The 13588-nt window shown below is 41.8% G+C and overlaps 2 protein-coding genes across 3 annotated transcripts; one reads left to right on the plus strand and one right to left on the minus strand.

The window, feature by feature from the left end:
• Positions 1 to 511: 511 nt before the first annotated feature.
• nsdhl (NAD(P) dependent steroid dehydrogenase-like) lies at positions 512 to 4046 on the minus strand. Its single transcript, XM_036523779.1, has 8 exons — positions 3967 to 4046; positions 3753 to 3823; positions 3308 to 3469; positions 2933 to 3079; positions 2627 to 2755; positions 1873 to 2015; positions 1070 to 1172; positions 512 to 844 (listed from the first exon to the last, which is right to left on the minus strand). The coding sequence occupies exons 2-8, from the start codon at positions 3771 to 3773 to the stop codon at positions 512 to 514; spliced, it is 1038 nt and encodes a 345-aa protein (XP_036379672.1). The 5' UTR covers positions 3774 to 3823; positions 3967 to 4046.
• A 3341-nt stretch (positions 4047 to 7387) lies between these two features.
• LOC118774721 (rho-related GTP-binding protein RhoG-like) lies at positions 7388 to 9826 on the plus strand. 2 transcript variants are annotated; one of them, XM_036524170.1, is made up of 2 exons: positions 7388 to 7444; positions 8828 to 9826. In XM_036524170.1, exon 2 carries the CDS (start codon positions 8857 to 8859, stop codon positions 9430 to 9432), a length of 576 nt encoding a protein of 191 aa, XP_036380063.1. In that variant the 5' UTR covers positions 7388 to 7444; positions 8828 to 8856; the 3' UTR covers positions 9433 to 9826. The 2 variants fall into 2 exon arrangements, with proteins under 2 accessions (XP_036380063.1, XP_036380062.1); XM_036524169.1 differs by having other exon boundaries at positions 7404 to 7458.
• Positions 9827 to 13588: the final 3762 nt, after the last annotated feature.

Here is a 13588-nt window from a genome sequence, read left to right on the forward strand (position 1 = left end):
TCCCCTTGCTCACTGTATATATAGCATCAACAGCCCGGTGATTTTTTCATGGGGTATGTTTGCCTTAACGGAAGCTATGAATAATACTCAATGCCATCAAATTAAATTAAGTGTTTAAATGTTTTTAAAGAAATTTATACGTTTACAGTTTTACTGTCATGTACACATGGAAACAAGACAGACTATGTATGACATTTAACACATCTAGTCCCCTCTAATCTAATGACAAAAAAATGGTATCACCACACAAGTGAAGGCAGACAGTATTATCAAGTTGAGGAGCTAACAGATGCAAAAGTAATAAATTCTTTTAACTATGACTTATGATCTGCACCGTATAGTCGAATACATTCTGCTCAAACACACCCAAAGAGTACAAAATCACTCCACTTTCAGAATTAAATTTCACATTTGGTCATCCATACCTGCTCAAATGCTGCTACAAAAGCACAAGGTCCAGATACTGTTCCAGCCCCCAAATCCCCACCCCCAACCCCAGAGGCATCTATGGTCAGACTCCTTTACGTATATGAGAGTAGCTCTCCACAGTGCGAGCAATTCCGTCCTTCAGGCTGACGAGCGGCTGGTAGCCCATGTCCCGCTTAGCACGAGCGCAGCTGTAGTAGTGGTGTGTGCCGGCAAGGGCCACGCGCATAGGTGTGAATGTGGGTCGCAGCTGTAGAACAGGACGCAGGAGCAGCACCAGCAGCCATAGCAGCAGAGCCAAAGTGTACACCAGGCAGTAGGGCAGACGGTATCGAGGAGGGTCGTAACCGAGCCCCACCAAGACCTGGGACATGAAGTCCCAGAAACGCACAGGCTCATCATTCGTAATGTGATATGCCTGCAGAAGAGGGGGTAGACACACTTCTTATTTAGCTTTCATATCCTCTGTTTATGAGATGAACCATATAAGGTATGATGAGAAATTCATGTATAACGACCCTATATGTTTGGAATCTTTTGTCTACATAGGCACGTGCATACGAAACAGGTCAGTTGTGGCTGGGTGGGATGTACAGTAAGCTTGTGTTCAGCAGGGTGCACTCACACAAAGGCCAGGCCTTACCTTGCCACAAAGAGGGGATTCAGGCCGCAAGCGCTCTGCAGCCAAGATATGTCCATGCACGACATTCTCCACGAAGGTGAAGTCCACCAGATTTTTCCCATCACTGTAGACACACACACAGCAGAGTTACTTCTACAAAGGGCATTCCAGTCTACATTGTAACAGGATGCAAAATTAATACCCTCAAGCCATCAGTACGATTTTCTCTTTAGCAGGTCACATTTGCAGGGTCACTAGTCACCCTGGTAGGTTTTTATTGAATAAATGAATAAAATTATCACAACCTACAATGTTAGTCAAAGAACCCTTGTAAAATGTAGAGTGCCCAAATACATGCCCCGCTGCGAATATGAATTTAAGTAGGGGTGTAACAATACACTCAGATCACAGTATGGTTCCATACACAATACTGGGTTGATGGTTTGATATTGTCACAATACTTAAAACAAAATTTTAATCAAAACAAATTATGACTAAACAAGATTCCTTGTTTATTCTGGATGTAAAAATATTGTTTTGTACATTTTATAACAGTTTCTTATTAAAATTACAAACAAAATGTATTAAGTGCATATTATGGGATTTCTTTTTTAAAATATTTCTAAAACAAAAAACAGCTTTTAAAAGCAGTTGCCCACATTCAGGCTGTGCTTTCCAGAGCAAAGCTGAATAAAACTGAACAAGTTTACTTTTTTATTACACCCTCTGCTGTTCAGACAATGTAATTAAACCAGCCACCCTGATGGGTAGATCAAAAATATTGGGCCCTGGTGTAGTCAGAGCTGGAGCTGCAGGGCACTGACCCAATAATGCACTTCATCTTTCCCCGACGGGCTGTGTCCACTAGGATAGGGACAAGCTGGGGGTCTCGAGGGCCGAAGATCCCGTGAGGACGAATGGCAACAGTGAGGAACCCTTTCTCAGTGTCACAAGCCTCCAAAACCAGCTGAGAGACAAGGAGAGGAGGGTAATGTTGAATAAAATTCCCCAAATTAGTTTCACACAAAAGGCATGACGTCGACCCTGGGTACAGACAGGGGTAAAAGACTCAAAGGACCACCATAAAGGAAATGAATGTCTTTTTCACAATTGATGAGCCTCTGATATTGTATGTGAGAGCAACTTTTGAACAGTATACTATATTTCATGTTTTTTCATCATGCAACAATTGCTCCAAAACTCTTTTTCAATCTGTCTTAAAAGGCTGAATGTGATCAATGTCTTTGCAAAAATGTAGGTCTGGCCCTTTTAACCAACAGAATAACAACACACCACAGTCTGACATTTACTTACATATCACTGAAAAACCACATCGATAAACACAAAGCATCATTTTTCCACACTATGCACTGTTTAATACTGATCATGAGGCTGGTCTGACCTCATTGCAAAATATTCCTTCAAAAAAATCTATTCTAATTCCTCCAATGTGACAAGGCTGAGTACACTGCTCTAAACTGCTCACATCCAAAAACTGTTTTGCAAGCAACCATTTGAAAAACTAATGACAAATACCCTTCTGTGTCAAGATTTTTTTCTTCTTGTGGTTTACCTCACCCTCTCTTGTTGGATCTTGGTTTCTGTATAGTAATCAATAGGCTTCTTGGCATAGGGCAGATCTTCCGTTCCATCCTTAATGTCTGTGCCTTCATACACAACACTGGCACTGCTGGTCAGGACCATTTTCTGTAACATAAAGGGAATTACATACACACTGGTACTTCAATCTTCAAGTTTTGATTTACTAATTTTGTAAACTTAGAACTAATTCCTTTGATATTTAGCGGATCAGGATTCTTTGCTCTTCAAGAAAGACTATACAAGAGTCTGCTTCTGTATTTTTGTCTCAGTGGTGCCCCCTACCTGTACACCTGCCTCCTGACAGGCTTGTATCACTGTTTGTGTCCCATTGACATTGACCCTGTGGAAGAGGGCCCGGTCATCACATGAGGGAGCAGGCGAGGCACAATGGAACACCAGTGACACACCCTGCAAAGCTGCAAGCAAAGCCTGAGGATGGAGACACACAACTTCACTGTTATGTTCAAAGTGCCCTTGTCGAGGACACAGCATACTTTCCTGGATTCACTGTACAGACGGCAAGGCCCAAGGTTTGTTAATACTGCGTGCACCCCGTACAACAGAGCAATATCACTACTCAAAGTGCATCATGCAGCTTGTGTCAGTTGTGATACACACCGTAACAGTGCTATGTAATTGCTTGTCTGGCAGACTCACCTGCTTGTCACACAGGTCCCCCTGGTGGAAGGTAACCCCGGGGAGTTGATATGTCTGGCGAATGTCGAACACTGAGACACTGTAACCTCGATCCAGTAACTGCTCCACCAGGTATCTCCCAAGGAACCCTGAACCACCAATGACTGCGCACCGTTTGCTACTCTGGGGGAGGGAAATAAAAGTTCAGGATAAGCCTTGGCCTAACTCTCTGTCATCACTTCCATCTCTGCAGTTCCTTAAATATAGCCACATTTAATAACCACGTCGTTATTTTGCCAACTAAAATCGAACTCTTGTAAGGTTTTCACATCCCGATTTTTAAAAAAATAAATCAACATCTTAAACGTAAAAATAAACTGACAGAGCAACTCTTCCCTACGGTCTAATGGAAATTGTTCGAGACATAATAGGAGTGTTTCCCTATAGTACAACCTAATGCACCTACCGGTCGTATCCTTGTGGCCATAGTTCTGTATCAGTTAGCTTGCGGAATAATATCTCATGCAGTGCTCAGCCCTAAAAAGTAAACATAAGGCAAACGTAAAGTTACATGAGAAAAATATTTCGCGATCGAGCCGGCTAGGTTGTGGTCAGAATAAACAGTAACAGCTTTGGTATTCGCTCATGAAAACATAGATACATTAGGAAGACACGTTTACCCGACAAGGCTGCAGAAAATATGTTGCTAGTTAGCAAGCTTTTTCCTGAAGACAAGAGAAACAAGACTAGTGAATACAGACGGTATGCCCGTTTTGCAGAAATTTAACTAGAACTCACCTGTAGTAAACCGGCGGCACGCTCTGAACAAACGTCACGAGAATGAAGTCACTATCTGCTGAGCCAATTAAGCTCCCTCATTGGCCAAATAAAGATACAAAGTCAGGGGGTATGAGTAGTAGCCAATACTGTAAGGCGAAGCCCAAAAACGCCATGGTGAAAACCAATGGGGAAATCTCATGTCCTTAGCTCACTGCCAATGAAAAGACGAAGTCCCGCCTCAAATGTGGCTAGGTTAACATGCAGGGGAAGGAGCAGCGCGTGAAGCGAGTTTTATTTCCATAGATACTAACGTGTTTTGTAACTTTTTGCGGTGTGCTGAAGACTCACAGCTCAGTCAATGACAGGTTTTAAACATCTTTTATTCTACCAGCCATGGATTAAAAGTTATATTAAATGAAAACAAACCGTACACAGACACACTGTCGCCAGACTGTTAAATCTGCATTGCAAACAGCATGTAGCTGTCAATCTGTGAATATGAAAATAATCTCTGAATGATGTTACGTTATGTTCGGTGAACTGCTTCAGAGGCGAATGCTGTATTCTTCATTCTCTTTTGGGAGAAATTGTAATGTTTACTACAGGACATGATTTGGATGAAATTCGTTACTTTCTAGTTCAGTCATTAACTAGTACATTCTAGTTTAATGTGTCAGGTAATATTTATGTTAGTTTGTATGGTCAGATATCACCACTTCTGATTAATGCTATGAATCAGTTACAATCAACTCTGTGAGTGCTGTCATTGAGCATGTTAATGCCTTCACCATTAGGTGATGATCACAAGTGGCAGAAAACTGTGAATGGCACAAAAAAAAATACCAAAGAGAGAAATGATTTTTTTATTGTGAAGAGTGAACATTGATTCATTTTACAATTAAGTCAAAGTTTAAACTTTGACTTAATTTTCAGTGCTAAAATAACTGTGACTCCACTGTACCTGCACTCAGGTCCATGTAACACCTTTTGACCATCGTCTTCAAGACACCACTGTGGGACTGTTGTAAAGCATCTAAGAAGAAGCCAGGTTGCTTTTAGAAACCACTGATTAACATGTCAACCAATGGAGTAATGTAAATTTGAATAAAGGAAAGGCTTTGGCATACGACACGTATATACACAGAGTGGCCACTTCATGAGGTACACCTGTCCATTCTATGAAATAGACAGCACAATTGGTTACTGTATCACATGTTCAGACTATGCTATTTAAAGCGGGTAAGCAAGTATCTATGCATTGTGTGTGTGTGTGTGTGTGCAGTGCAGAGGGTGAATGGGCAAAACAAAACACAGCATGGTAGTGGGTGCCAGATGCATCAGTATGAGTATGTAAGAAACAGCAATGCTGCGTTTTCACCAGCCACAGTGTCACAGGTGTATCGGGAATGGTCGTCCATCATCCAAAAAACATCCAGCCAAAACCAGTCCTGTGGAAACAGAAACAGACCGTTGATAAAAGAGGCTAACAGGGGCTTGTGCAGAGTAACAGACACGTTGCAGTCAGTAAACTAACAGCTGAGTGTAACAGTGGTGCTGAAAGAGGCACATCAAAGTGCACAGCTTGTTGCACCTTGTCATGGATGGGGTATGGCAGCCAATGACCTAACTGATTTCCACTCCTGTCAGCAAAAAACGAGAAGTTGCGGTTGCAGTGAGCTAAGGAAAACAAACACTGGACAATGGAAGACTGGAAAAACATTGCCTTGTTTGATGAATCCTGGTTCCTGCGGTTTCACGCTGATGGGAGGACCAGGATATGGCAAAAACCATGAGTCCATGGATCCATCCTGCTGGGTATCAACAATGCCAGCTGGTGGTGGCAGTGTAATGGTGTGCGGTTTGTTTTTATGGCACATATTGGGTCCTTTGATATGAGAAGAGTGGCAGTTCAGTTCCACAGGATATCTGAACATCGTTGCCAATCAGGTGCATCCCCTCATGGCAGTAGTTTATCTATCTGCAAATGGGTTTCTTCAGCAGGATAAAGCTTCATGCCACAAGGCTCGGATTGTCCACGAATGGTTCTGGCAACATGGCAGTGAATCCAGCTTACTGCGGTGGCCTCCCTAATCAACAGATCTTAATCCAATCAAGCATCTGTGGACTGAGGTGGAACAAGCTATTCCAACACCAGCACCAAGTATGGGAAGCACTGGAGTTCACATGGACCAAAATCCCTGTGCCACACTTTCGACACCTTTTTGAGTCCATGCCCTGACAAATCCTGGCTGTTCTGAGGACAAAAGAGGACCATCTCACTATTAGGTAGATGGCCATTCAATTGACACCTCAGAAATCACAAAATAGGAAAAAAAGAGAAATTAGAGAGAAATTGAGGTTTGAGAGTAATTATATATGGGATACACTACTTTTGAGTAGTCCACTGTATTTGGACACTTCATTTGGCAGTGCATTCTGGCGTACTTTTGTAGGCCTACACTATGTAGAACACTATTTTTGTATTTTAAGACATCCTACAAAATGGTTGCCATTAAAAGTAGTGTATTCACCTATAAAGGGAATAGGGAGCGATTTGGGACACAGCCTTAGTAATTTGTAACCACAAATCAGATGGAATTCTGGGTAAGGCAAACTGTGCAAGATAACTGTCAGCAGTGTTGTTGCCAACAGAGGTTCCCTTTAAATTCTGATCTAAAATCAGATTCCCCAACCACAGTTCTGTGCTTCACTATTTTAAACTGATCATTTACGGGCAATTTATGATGCGACTCTCAACATAGTCCCTGTTTTTATAACAACAAAACATGTTGTCATTCGCTCCCAAACTCCATACCCATGGTTTAGTAAACCTAGCCTTCTATTTAACAGTCCAAACCCACATCTTGCCCCATTCTGTGCAATGTGTTTATGAATATGTTGGTCGAGAGCAGTGACCATTTAACTGAAATTGGTTTCATATGGACATGGAAAACATTTGGTGCGTGATCAGCACGGGCAACTGCTGTTGTCAATAACACAGCTGCCAACTAGCTTTCACCGAATCTGCCTTGCCAAGGGTTCTTCTTAATATAGGGGTACGAATTACTAAATTGTTGGTACAGACTGATAAATCGATGGAACTTTTTACTAAACAGCGGGTACAGTTGTTAAATTGGGGGTACGAAATAAGATGGGATTTTTTTTATTTTCAACCACGTACTCTTACGGGCTACACAGTTGTTAGCAATGCTAGGAAATACAAAAAGATATGGGCGTCGTTTCTATATTTAGCACTACGTTTACCAGAGTTCAGCGGTGCACAGCGACGCATACGTAGTCGGTATTTTCTGGGAGCGCCCCCCGGATACGAGGTTGAGTGAGTGAGAACGAAGGAGAGCGCGAGACCTGAAAGAGGCGGTGAGACAGCTAAAGTAAATTTTCTTCCTAAGGTTGCGTGAACTCTCACGTGTGTGTCCTTAGCCGTAATTTTAGTTCAGCGCATGGTGCTTCAGTTAGCTAACTAGCCAATAATTGTTTAAGTTGGCTAGCAAGCTATTTATGACCACAGCAGCCCAGCTCCTGCAGCTACCTATCTAGCTAAGTTAATTGTCTAGCAACTTTGCTGTCTCGCTATCAGTCTAACGATGAACTTAATTTTAAGTTAGCTAGCTATCTAGCTATGGACTTGATTAATTGGAGTGCTAGGTAGATAACGCAGATATGTTTTTCAGTAGTCACGCATTCTTTAGTTAGTATACAAACTCATGTAAATTCGTTTACTAGTTTAAACGGATAGCTAGCAGGATTACTAGCTTTCTATTTTCACATAATTCATTCAGTCAAAGTTTGGAGAAGTCGTTGGGTATTTAAGAGGATATCTAGGCCGAAATCTGCTTAACTATAGCTAACTTGATATGTTTGTAGCGTTAGCTTAAGTCGGAGCCACGAAAACGCATAATGAAAACGCTACCTAGCGAGCAGAGTTAGCAATGGGAAAGTGAATACTCTCCCACTGATCGCTTATTGTAAGGTAATTAGCAGCTATTTACACAACAAGTTCAGCAATATCCTGGCACAATGTTAGAAATCTAAAAGAAGTGTGCGTTAGATTCTGTACGTTAGAAAACGTCTCTGTCTGAGAAAGATTGCCCCTGAAGTGAAAGGTTTGTGCCTGAATACTTCGGGGATAGAGTTGTCATTATGCCTCATGCTTTTTACCATTACGTCGATGTCAAACCCCCCCATATACGTTTATTGTGAGGTTTCGCCTAGTTCTAAGCATGTAAATGTCCACGCCTCCCCATAGCTGTAATGCTAATGGTGTAGGACTCCTTAAAGTGTTTGTAATCATCAGTGTAGGATTAATGTATCTTCTGACAGCGAAACCGATGCTAATCATGCCTAATTAGTCCAAATACAGATGAGCAAAGACTCTCCAAGTGCACAGGGTGCACATTGCGGACAATGTGTGTCAACCCCTTATAGCACGAGTCAACATAGTAGCTAGACTGCCAGTTTTTTGTTGACATATTAGGTCACCATAAAAAAAAACCTTTTACGCTCAGGAAGTTCTCCACACCTGTACATGTGAATAGTGTGATCTTCACAGTTGAAGTTTCAGAGTGCTCCTGCTTCTTGCATGGCCCATGGTTTGTAGGAGTGCTCAGGGCACTGATGCCCTCTCACACTCTTCCTTAATGAGTTGAATTTATGAATGCCACTTGACAGGTCACTCTACACATTGTTTCTGTCTTTCCTCCCCTGCATTCACTGATGCTTCCAACCCTCCTCTCTCTATAGCCCCTGCAGCCTGTGTGGATGAAGGAAGGATGCAGACAATCAAGTGTGTGGTGGTGGGCGACGGGGCAGTAGGAAAGACCTGCCTGCTCATCTCCTACACGACCAACGCCTTCCCCGAGGAGTACATCCCCACTGTCTTCGACAACTACAGCGCCCAGATGAGCGTGGACGGGCGCACCGTCAGCCTCAACCTGTGGGACACGGCGGGCCAGGAGGAGTACGACCGCCTGCGCACACTCTCCTACCCGCAGACCAACGTCTTCATCATCTGCTTCTCCATCGGCAGCCCCTCGTCCCACGCCAACGTGCGGCACAAGTGGCACCCCGAGGTGTCGCACCACTGCCCCAGCGTGCCAGTTCTGCTCGTGGGCACCAAGCGGGACCTGCGGTCCGACAGTGAAACAGTAGCTAAGCTAAAGGAGCAGGGCTTGGCCCCCACTACCCCCCAGCAAGGCAGCGCGCTGGCCAAGCAGATCGGTGCCGTGAAGTATATGGAGTGCTCTGCACTGCTGCAGGAGGGTGTGCGGGAGGTGTTTGCCGAGGCTGTGCGAGCCGTGCTCTACCCTGCCACTAAGAAGAGCCCCAAGAAATGCATCCTCCTATAGTCCTGCGGTGGGGAAGACTGCGGGAGGAGGTGGACCTGGTGCGCTTGGTATTCTCAGCTCCCAAGTCTTGGCCTCCACACACTACATCTAGCGCTTCTGTTGCTAATACTGGCTTAACCCCTTGCCCCTGAACTTGTAGTTATTTGGAATAATTTACATGTGGACTGTGATATCCCAAACCAAACACCAAAGTGAAGTAACTGAGGGAATAGCAATGGGTGGCTGCATCTCTGTATTTCACCCATCTGTGACTAAAGCCCAGTACTGTGGCCTCACTTCCTCTTTGGAATGTACACCTTGTGTAAAATGTGCCTGCTCTCAGTTTCACACTATTTTGATCCTTCGGGTTTTAATGATTTTACATGGATTAAAACAAGTCAATGTACAGTCAAAAACAAGCCAATATCAAAAAGAGACACGCAATATTGCTGAAAAAGAACCTCAGAAGTGTGTAATGTATTTTCCTGTGGAGCGTACAGTTTATACTCAAAAGGATGAGGGTGGTTGGTCATACCTCTCATTGCACCACCTGCCACCCATCTCCTGAAGTGGGAGTGGAGCAGCTTGGAGCTTTGGGTTTATCGTGCCATGAAGCACAGATCCAGAATCATCTAATCGTGACTGCACTCATAAACCAAACTTTTTTTTGTGCAAACAGCTGAAATTGATGCAAGGGCAGACTTCTGCAAGAGCAGAATCAGCAGGAAACAGTCTTGATCAAGGCCACTCCACTTGAAAGAGCTTTCTTCAAAACTTTCAAAACTCTGAGTGCCTTTAGAACTTTGAGCCCTGAATTCATCCAAAATGGAAGAAGCTCATTATTATTCATTTCCTTTTCCACTCCCCCATTACTGATGATAAATGAAAGAGTAATGCATTTGGTCTGAGGAAATCTGCATGATAAGCATAGTTGAAGTGAGAAATCAACACTTAACGAGTTTTAAGTGACAAATACTAATTTTGATTAGATTGGTTTAGACCCGATTGATGCAGTGATGTAGGTCTGAGTGTGTCATTTTGTATGAACCGTCTGGTCATGTGCAATGATTCACTATTGCAACAAAATTTTGATTGTCAGATCTGCTGGCTGTTGTGTACCTATAATATATTAATGAATCTAGTATAGTATGTTACAGGTACCAATCCTAATTGTAATGGGCTGGAAGTCAGTTGAATCACTTATTTAGAATATTTAATGTAAGTGTGGTCAGTGAAAATCACTGTCTAAATGGTATAGTGAAGCTAAATCCAAAGAAAGTGGACCTAAAATCTCTTTCGTATTTTGCTGCGCAAGACAAGCGAAATAATCAAAAGCCAAATGCATTCCATTGTATGCAGTGTTGGTACCCATCAGGTGACTCACATAACTATCTTGTTTCCTTGTAGCCTTACTTTCCATTGTTGGCTTTCCCAGATGTAGGGTTACATTTTTTTTAAATATCAAAACGGTATACTGCTTTTTCATTAATTTGGAAAAATTTGTTTCTCCACTTACCCCTTTATTCAACGAATGCAACTTTTTAAAGAAGCCCTCTTAATTGCAGTTTCATGTGGAAATCTTTTGTTGTTGATATTTTGTGGAGGATGTCTCACAACCCTGAAGCCTGAAGCTTCTGTTCCTGCCATGCTTGGCAAAATACCAGGGAGAAAATGGACAATGATATCTGGCTTCTGCCCTGCCATCCCCCGAAATGTGAGTGTCAGGGTTAAGTTAATATGAAGTTCAATGTGATACATTAAACCAAGCAAGCATAAGTGTCCAAACATTTCCTGTGCACAAAGTGGGGTCAATGCCTTTTTGCGCACATCACTCAGTTGCAAACACTGCCACTTAGTGATCACTTCTCTTGGCATCACAGCCTTAACTGTCACACAAGCTGACAGATGAATGTTTAGACATCCATGATTTCAGCACTACAGGCTGTCCCAATTATTGTCTCCTGATACAGTTCTGGAAATGGTGTGGTATTTTTTGTGCCACGGTTGGACGGCCTGTACAGGGGGCTAATATGGTGTAATAACAGCGGAAGCAATCCGAGTATGGTCAAGCATTCAAGCTTGAACAGGGTTTCTTAAGATGACAAGTGATTAGCCTGTACTAAGGTACACGTTTTGACCACTATATTAAAGAATAGATCAGCAATTTGATGGGTCTAGCCCATTGAAACAATTTTTTCATCTAAATTTTTTTTTTTTTAAATGAATGACCAATGATGTGAAACATTTTCTTAAAAGAAACTCATATCAAAACAATGACTTACTGTATTTATAATAAAGTAAATGTGTTTCATGTTTTATTTTTTTTTCCAAATTGAAGATACCTTGAGCATATTTCATTAAGTGCACATATTACAATGTAACTGCAATGACCTTTATACTGTTTGCCAAAAAATCTGTGTGTTTAAAAACATGCCATAAATTGTCATTTTGATTTCATATTGTTATGTCTATCCTGGGTTTTGATGCTGTGTCAACAATGTGCAGACTCCAATGAAGATTTAGTGGAAAAAATGGCTAACATTGAAAGTGCTATCTAGGATGTTGATTTATACTGTACTGGTACTGAAATGAGTTTTGCCAGTATATTTGCCAGTGCAGCCTAGCCCTGATGCTGTAGTTGCATGAGTTGTTGAGGTGCATATACTAGAAGAGCTATCAGGAGTAGATGTCTTGTCTCACAAGCTACAGAAGAGCAACATTTCTGTCAGTTCTCTCAGAGATCATATTTTACTTTCAACATGTGCCTCATATAGTAGCGTGACTGGCACTTTGCTTGAATGTAGCAAATCTTCATTGCTTGCCTGTAACAGAAATTTATCCCATATATAAAATGTGACTAATTTCACAACGCCCCTTACAACATAGCCCCTTAACTTGCTTTGCTGAGTTATTTGTTGTGCATTACAGGTGAAGTCCCTCACCAACCCATCTAGTACTTGGATGCATTGGTCTGGTCCAATGCAGAACTACACGAAAGACTCTGAATTCAAGCCTCATCCTTCATCTCCCTTTTGACATGGTCAGGAAAGTTAAATGTTAAAACTGTGCCCTCCCGGTTTGGTGCTGTCATGGTTAAGGAGCTGCGTACAACTGGCATTTAATGATTTCCCATTAAAGGGGCTTTTTCCACTTGTACATTTACTGTATAAGTAGTATTGGTGCATTTATGGCAGGTAACTGTTCCCAGCGGACTCCCCGAAACCTGGCTGAGAGCTGTTGTCACACATCCTTCAGATCTGGGGAAGTCAATGGATTTATTTTGCCTTAAATATATGGGTGTTCACAGATTGATGAGTTTGGGATCTGATTAAAAAAAGAAGTGTTGGTTAGCTTAAGACCCAGATCCAGTTTAACCTTAGAGAATAAGAATAAATAAGTGAATAAATAAAATAAGTGACTCTTGTCACTTTATTTTATGTTCGTTTCACCAACTGCCAAACACATTGCAGAAGAAACAATTCACAAATTTCGGTACAATTCAGGTTGAGGGCAAACACCTCTAGGGTTAAATTGAATCTGGTCCTTAATTGTTGATGATGGGAATAAAGACATGGGATACAGGGAAGCGATGACTTCCAGCTAAACAAAGGCACTGTGAAGACACAGAATTTTATGATTTCTGTTTTTGCTCTAAGAGAGGAAGAGCTAGAGGGACTTATATTTGGTTAGCTATTCATGTGAGAAATGTAGTGGTAGTTATCCGACATGTAAACTTGGGGAAATGATTGATGGTTTTTGTAAGAGTGAAGTGATCTCAGGTTTTGTGTATGTGAGTAGCTTTCAGTATGTGCTTGGAATGGATATTTGCATAACATAAGATACTCTCAAATGATAAATATTCTGCCAGAAACGAGAGACTGCATGTATGGCTGATTGCAAATGAGTTGGGGAAATGTCAGTAAAATTTTCTTTCCATTGTCCTTCATAGTAACAGTATGCTTCCAAAACTGAACAGATGACTGGGTGCCATACAGAAAGTGCCTTACTTCAGGCTGCAACAGCATGGTACTAAATGTAAAATGGGAACTTTATTTGTAGAGATTACTTTGTCATTTGTTTAACAAAATGCATATTTGTATAAAAACTAACAATGGAAATGGTTTTTAAGAACTATGCTAAATAAAATAAAATGTAATATTGGTCTCTTTGGATGTTA

The sequence above is a fragment of the Megalops cyprinoides genome, chromosome 3 (assembly GCF_013368585.1).
Source record: "Megalops cyprinoides isolate fMegCyp1 chromosome 3, fMegCyp1.pri, whole genome shotgun sequence".
NCBI lineage: Eukaryota > Metazoa > Chordata > Actinopteri > Elopiformes > Megalopidae > Megalops > Megalops cyprinoides.

What these genes read in the sequence shown, in the direction of transcription:
- LOC118774721 (XM_036524170.1), top strand. Translation starts at nt 8,857, where the DNA reads ATGCAGACAATCAAGTGTGTGGTGGTGGGCGACGGGGCAGTAGGAAAG.
- nsdhl (XM_036523779.1), bottom strand. Translation starts at nt 3,773, where the DNA reads ATGGCCACAAGGATACGACCG. An exon ending in CCAAGATCCAACAAGAGAGG is followed by an intron (nt 2,016 to 2,626) that starts GTGAGGTAAACC and finishes CTTGTCTCTCAG; the next exon opens with CTGGTTTTGGAGGCTTGTGA. An exon ending in AAGATGAAGTGCATTATTGG is followed by an intron (nt 1,173 to 1,872) that starts GTCAGTGCCCTG and finishes GTGTGTCTACAG; the next exon opens with TGATGGGAAAAATCTGGTGG.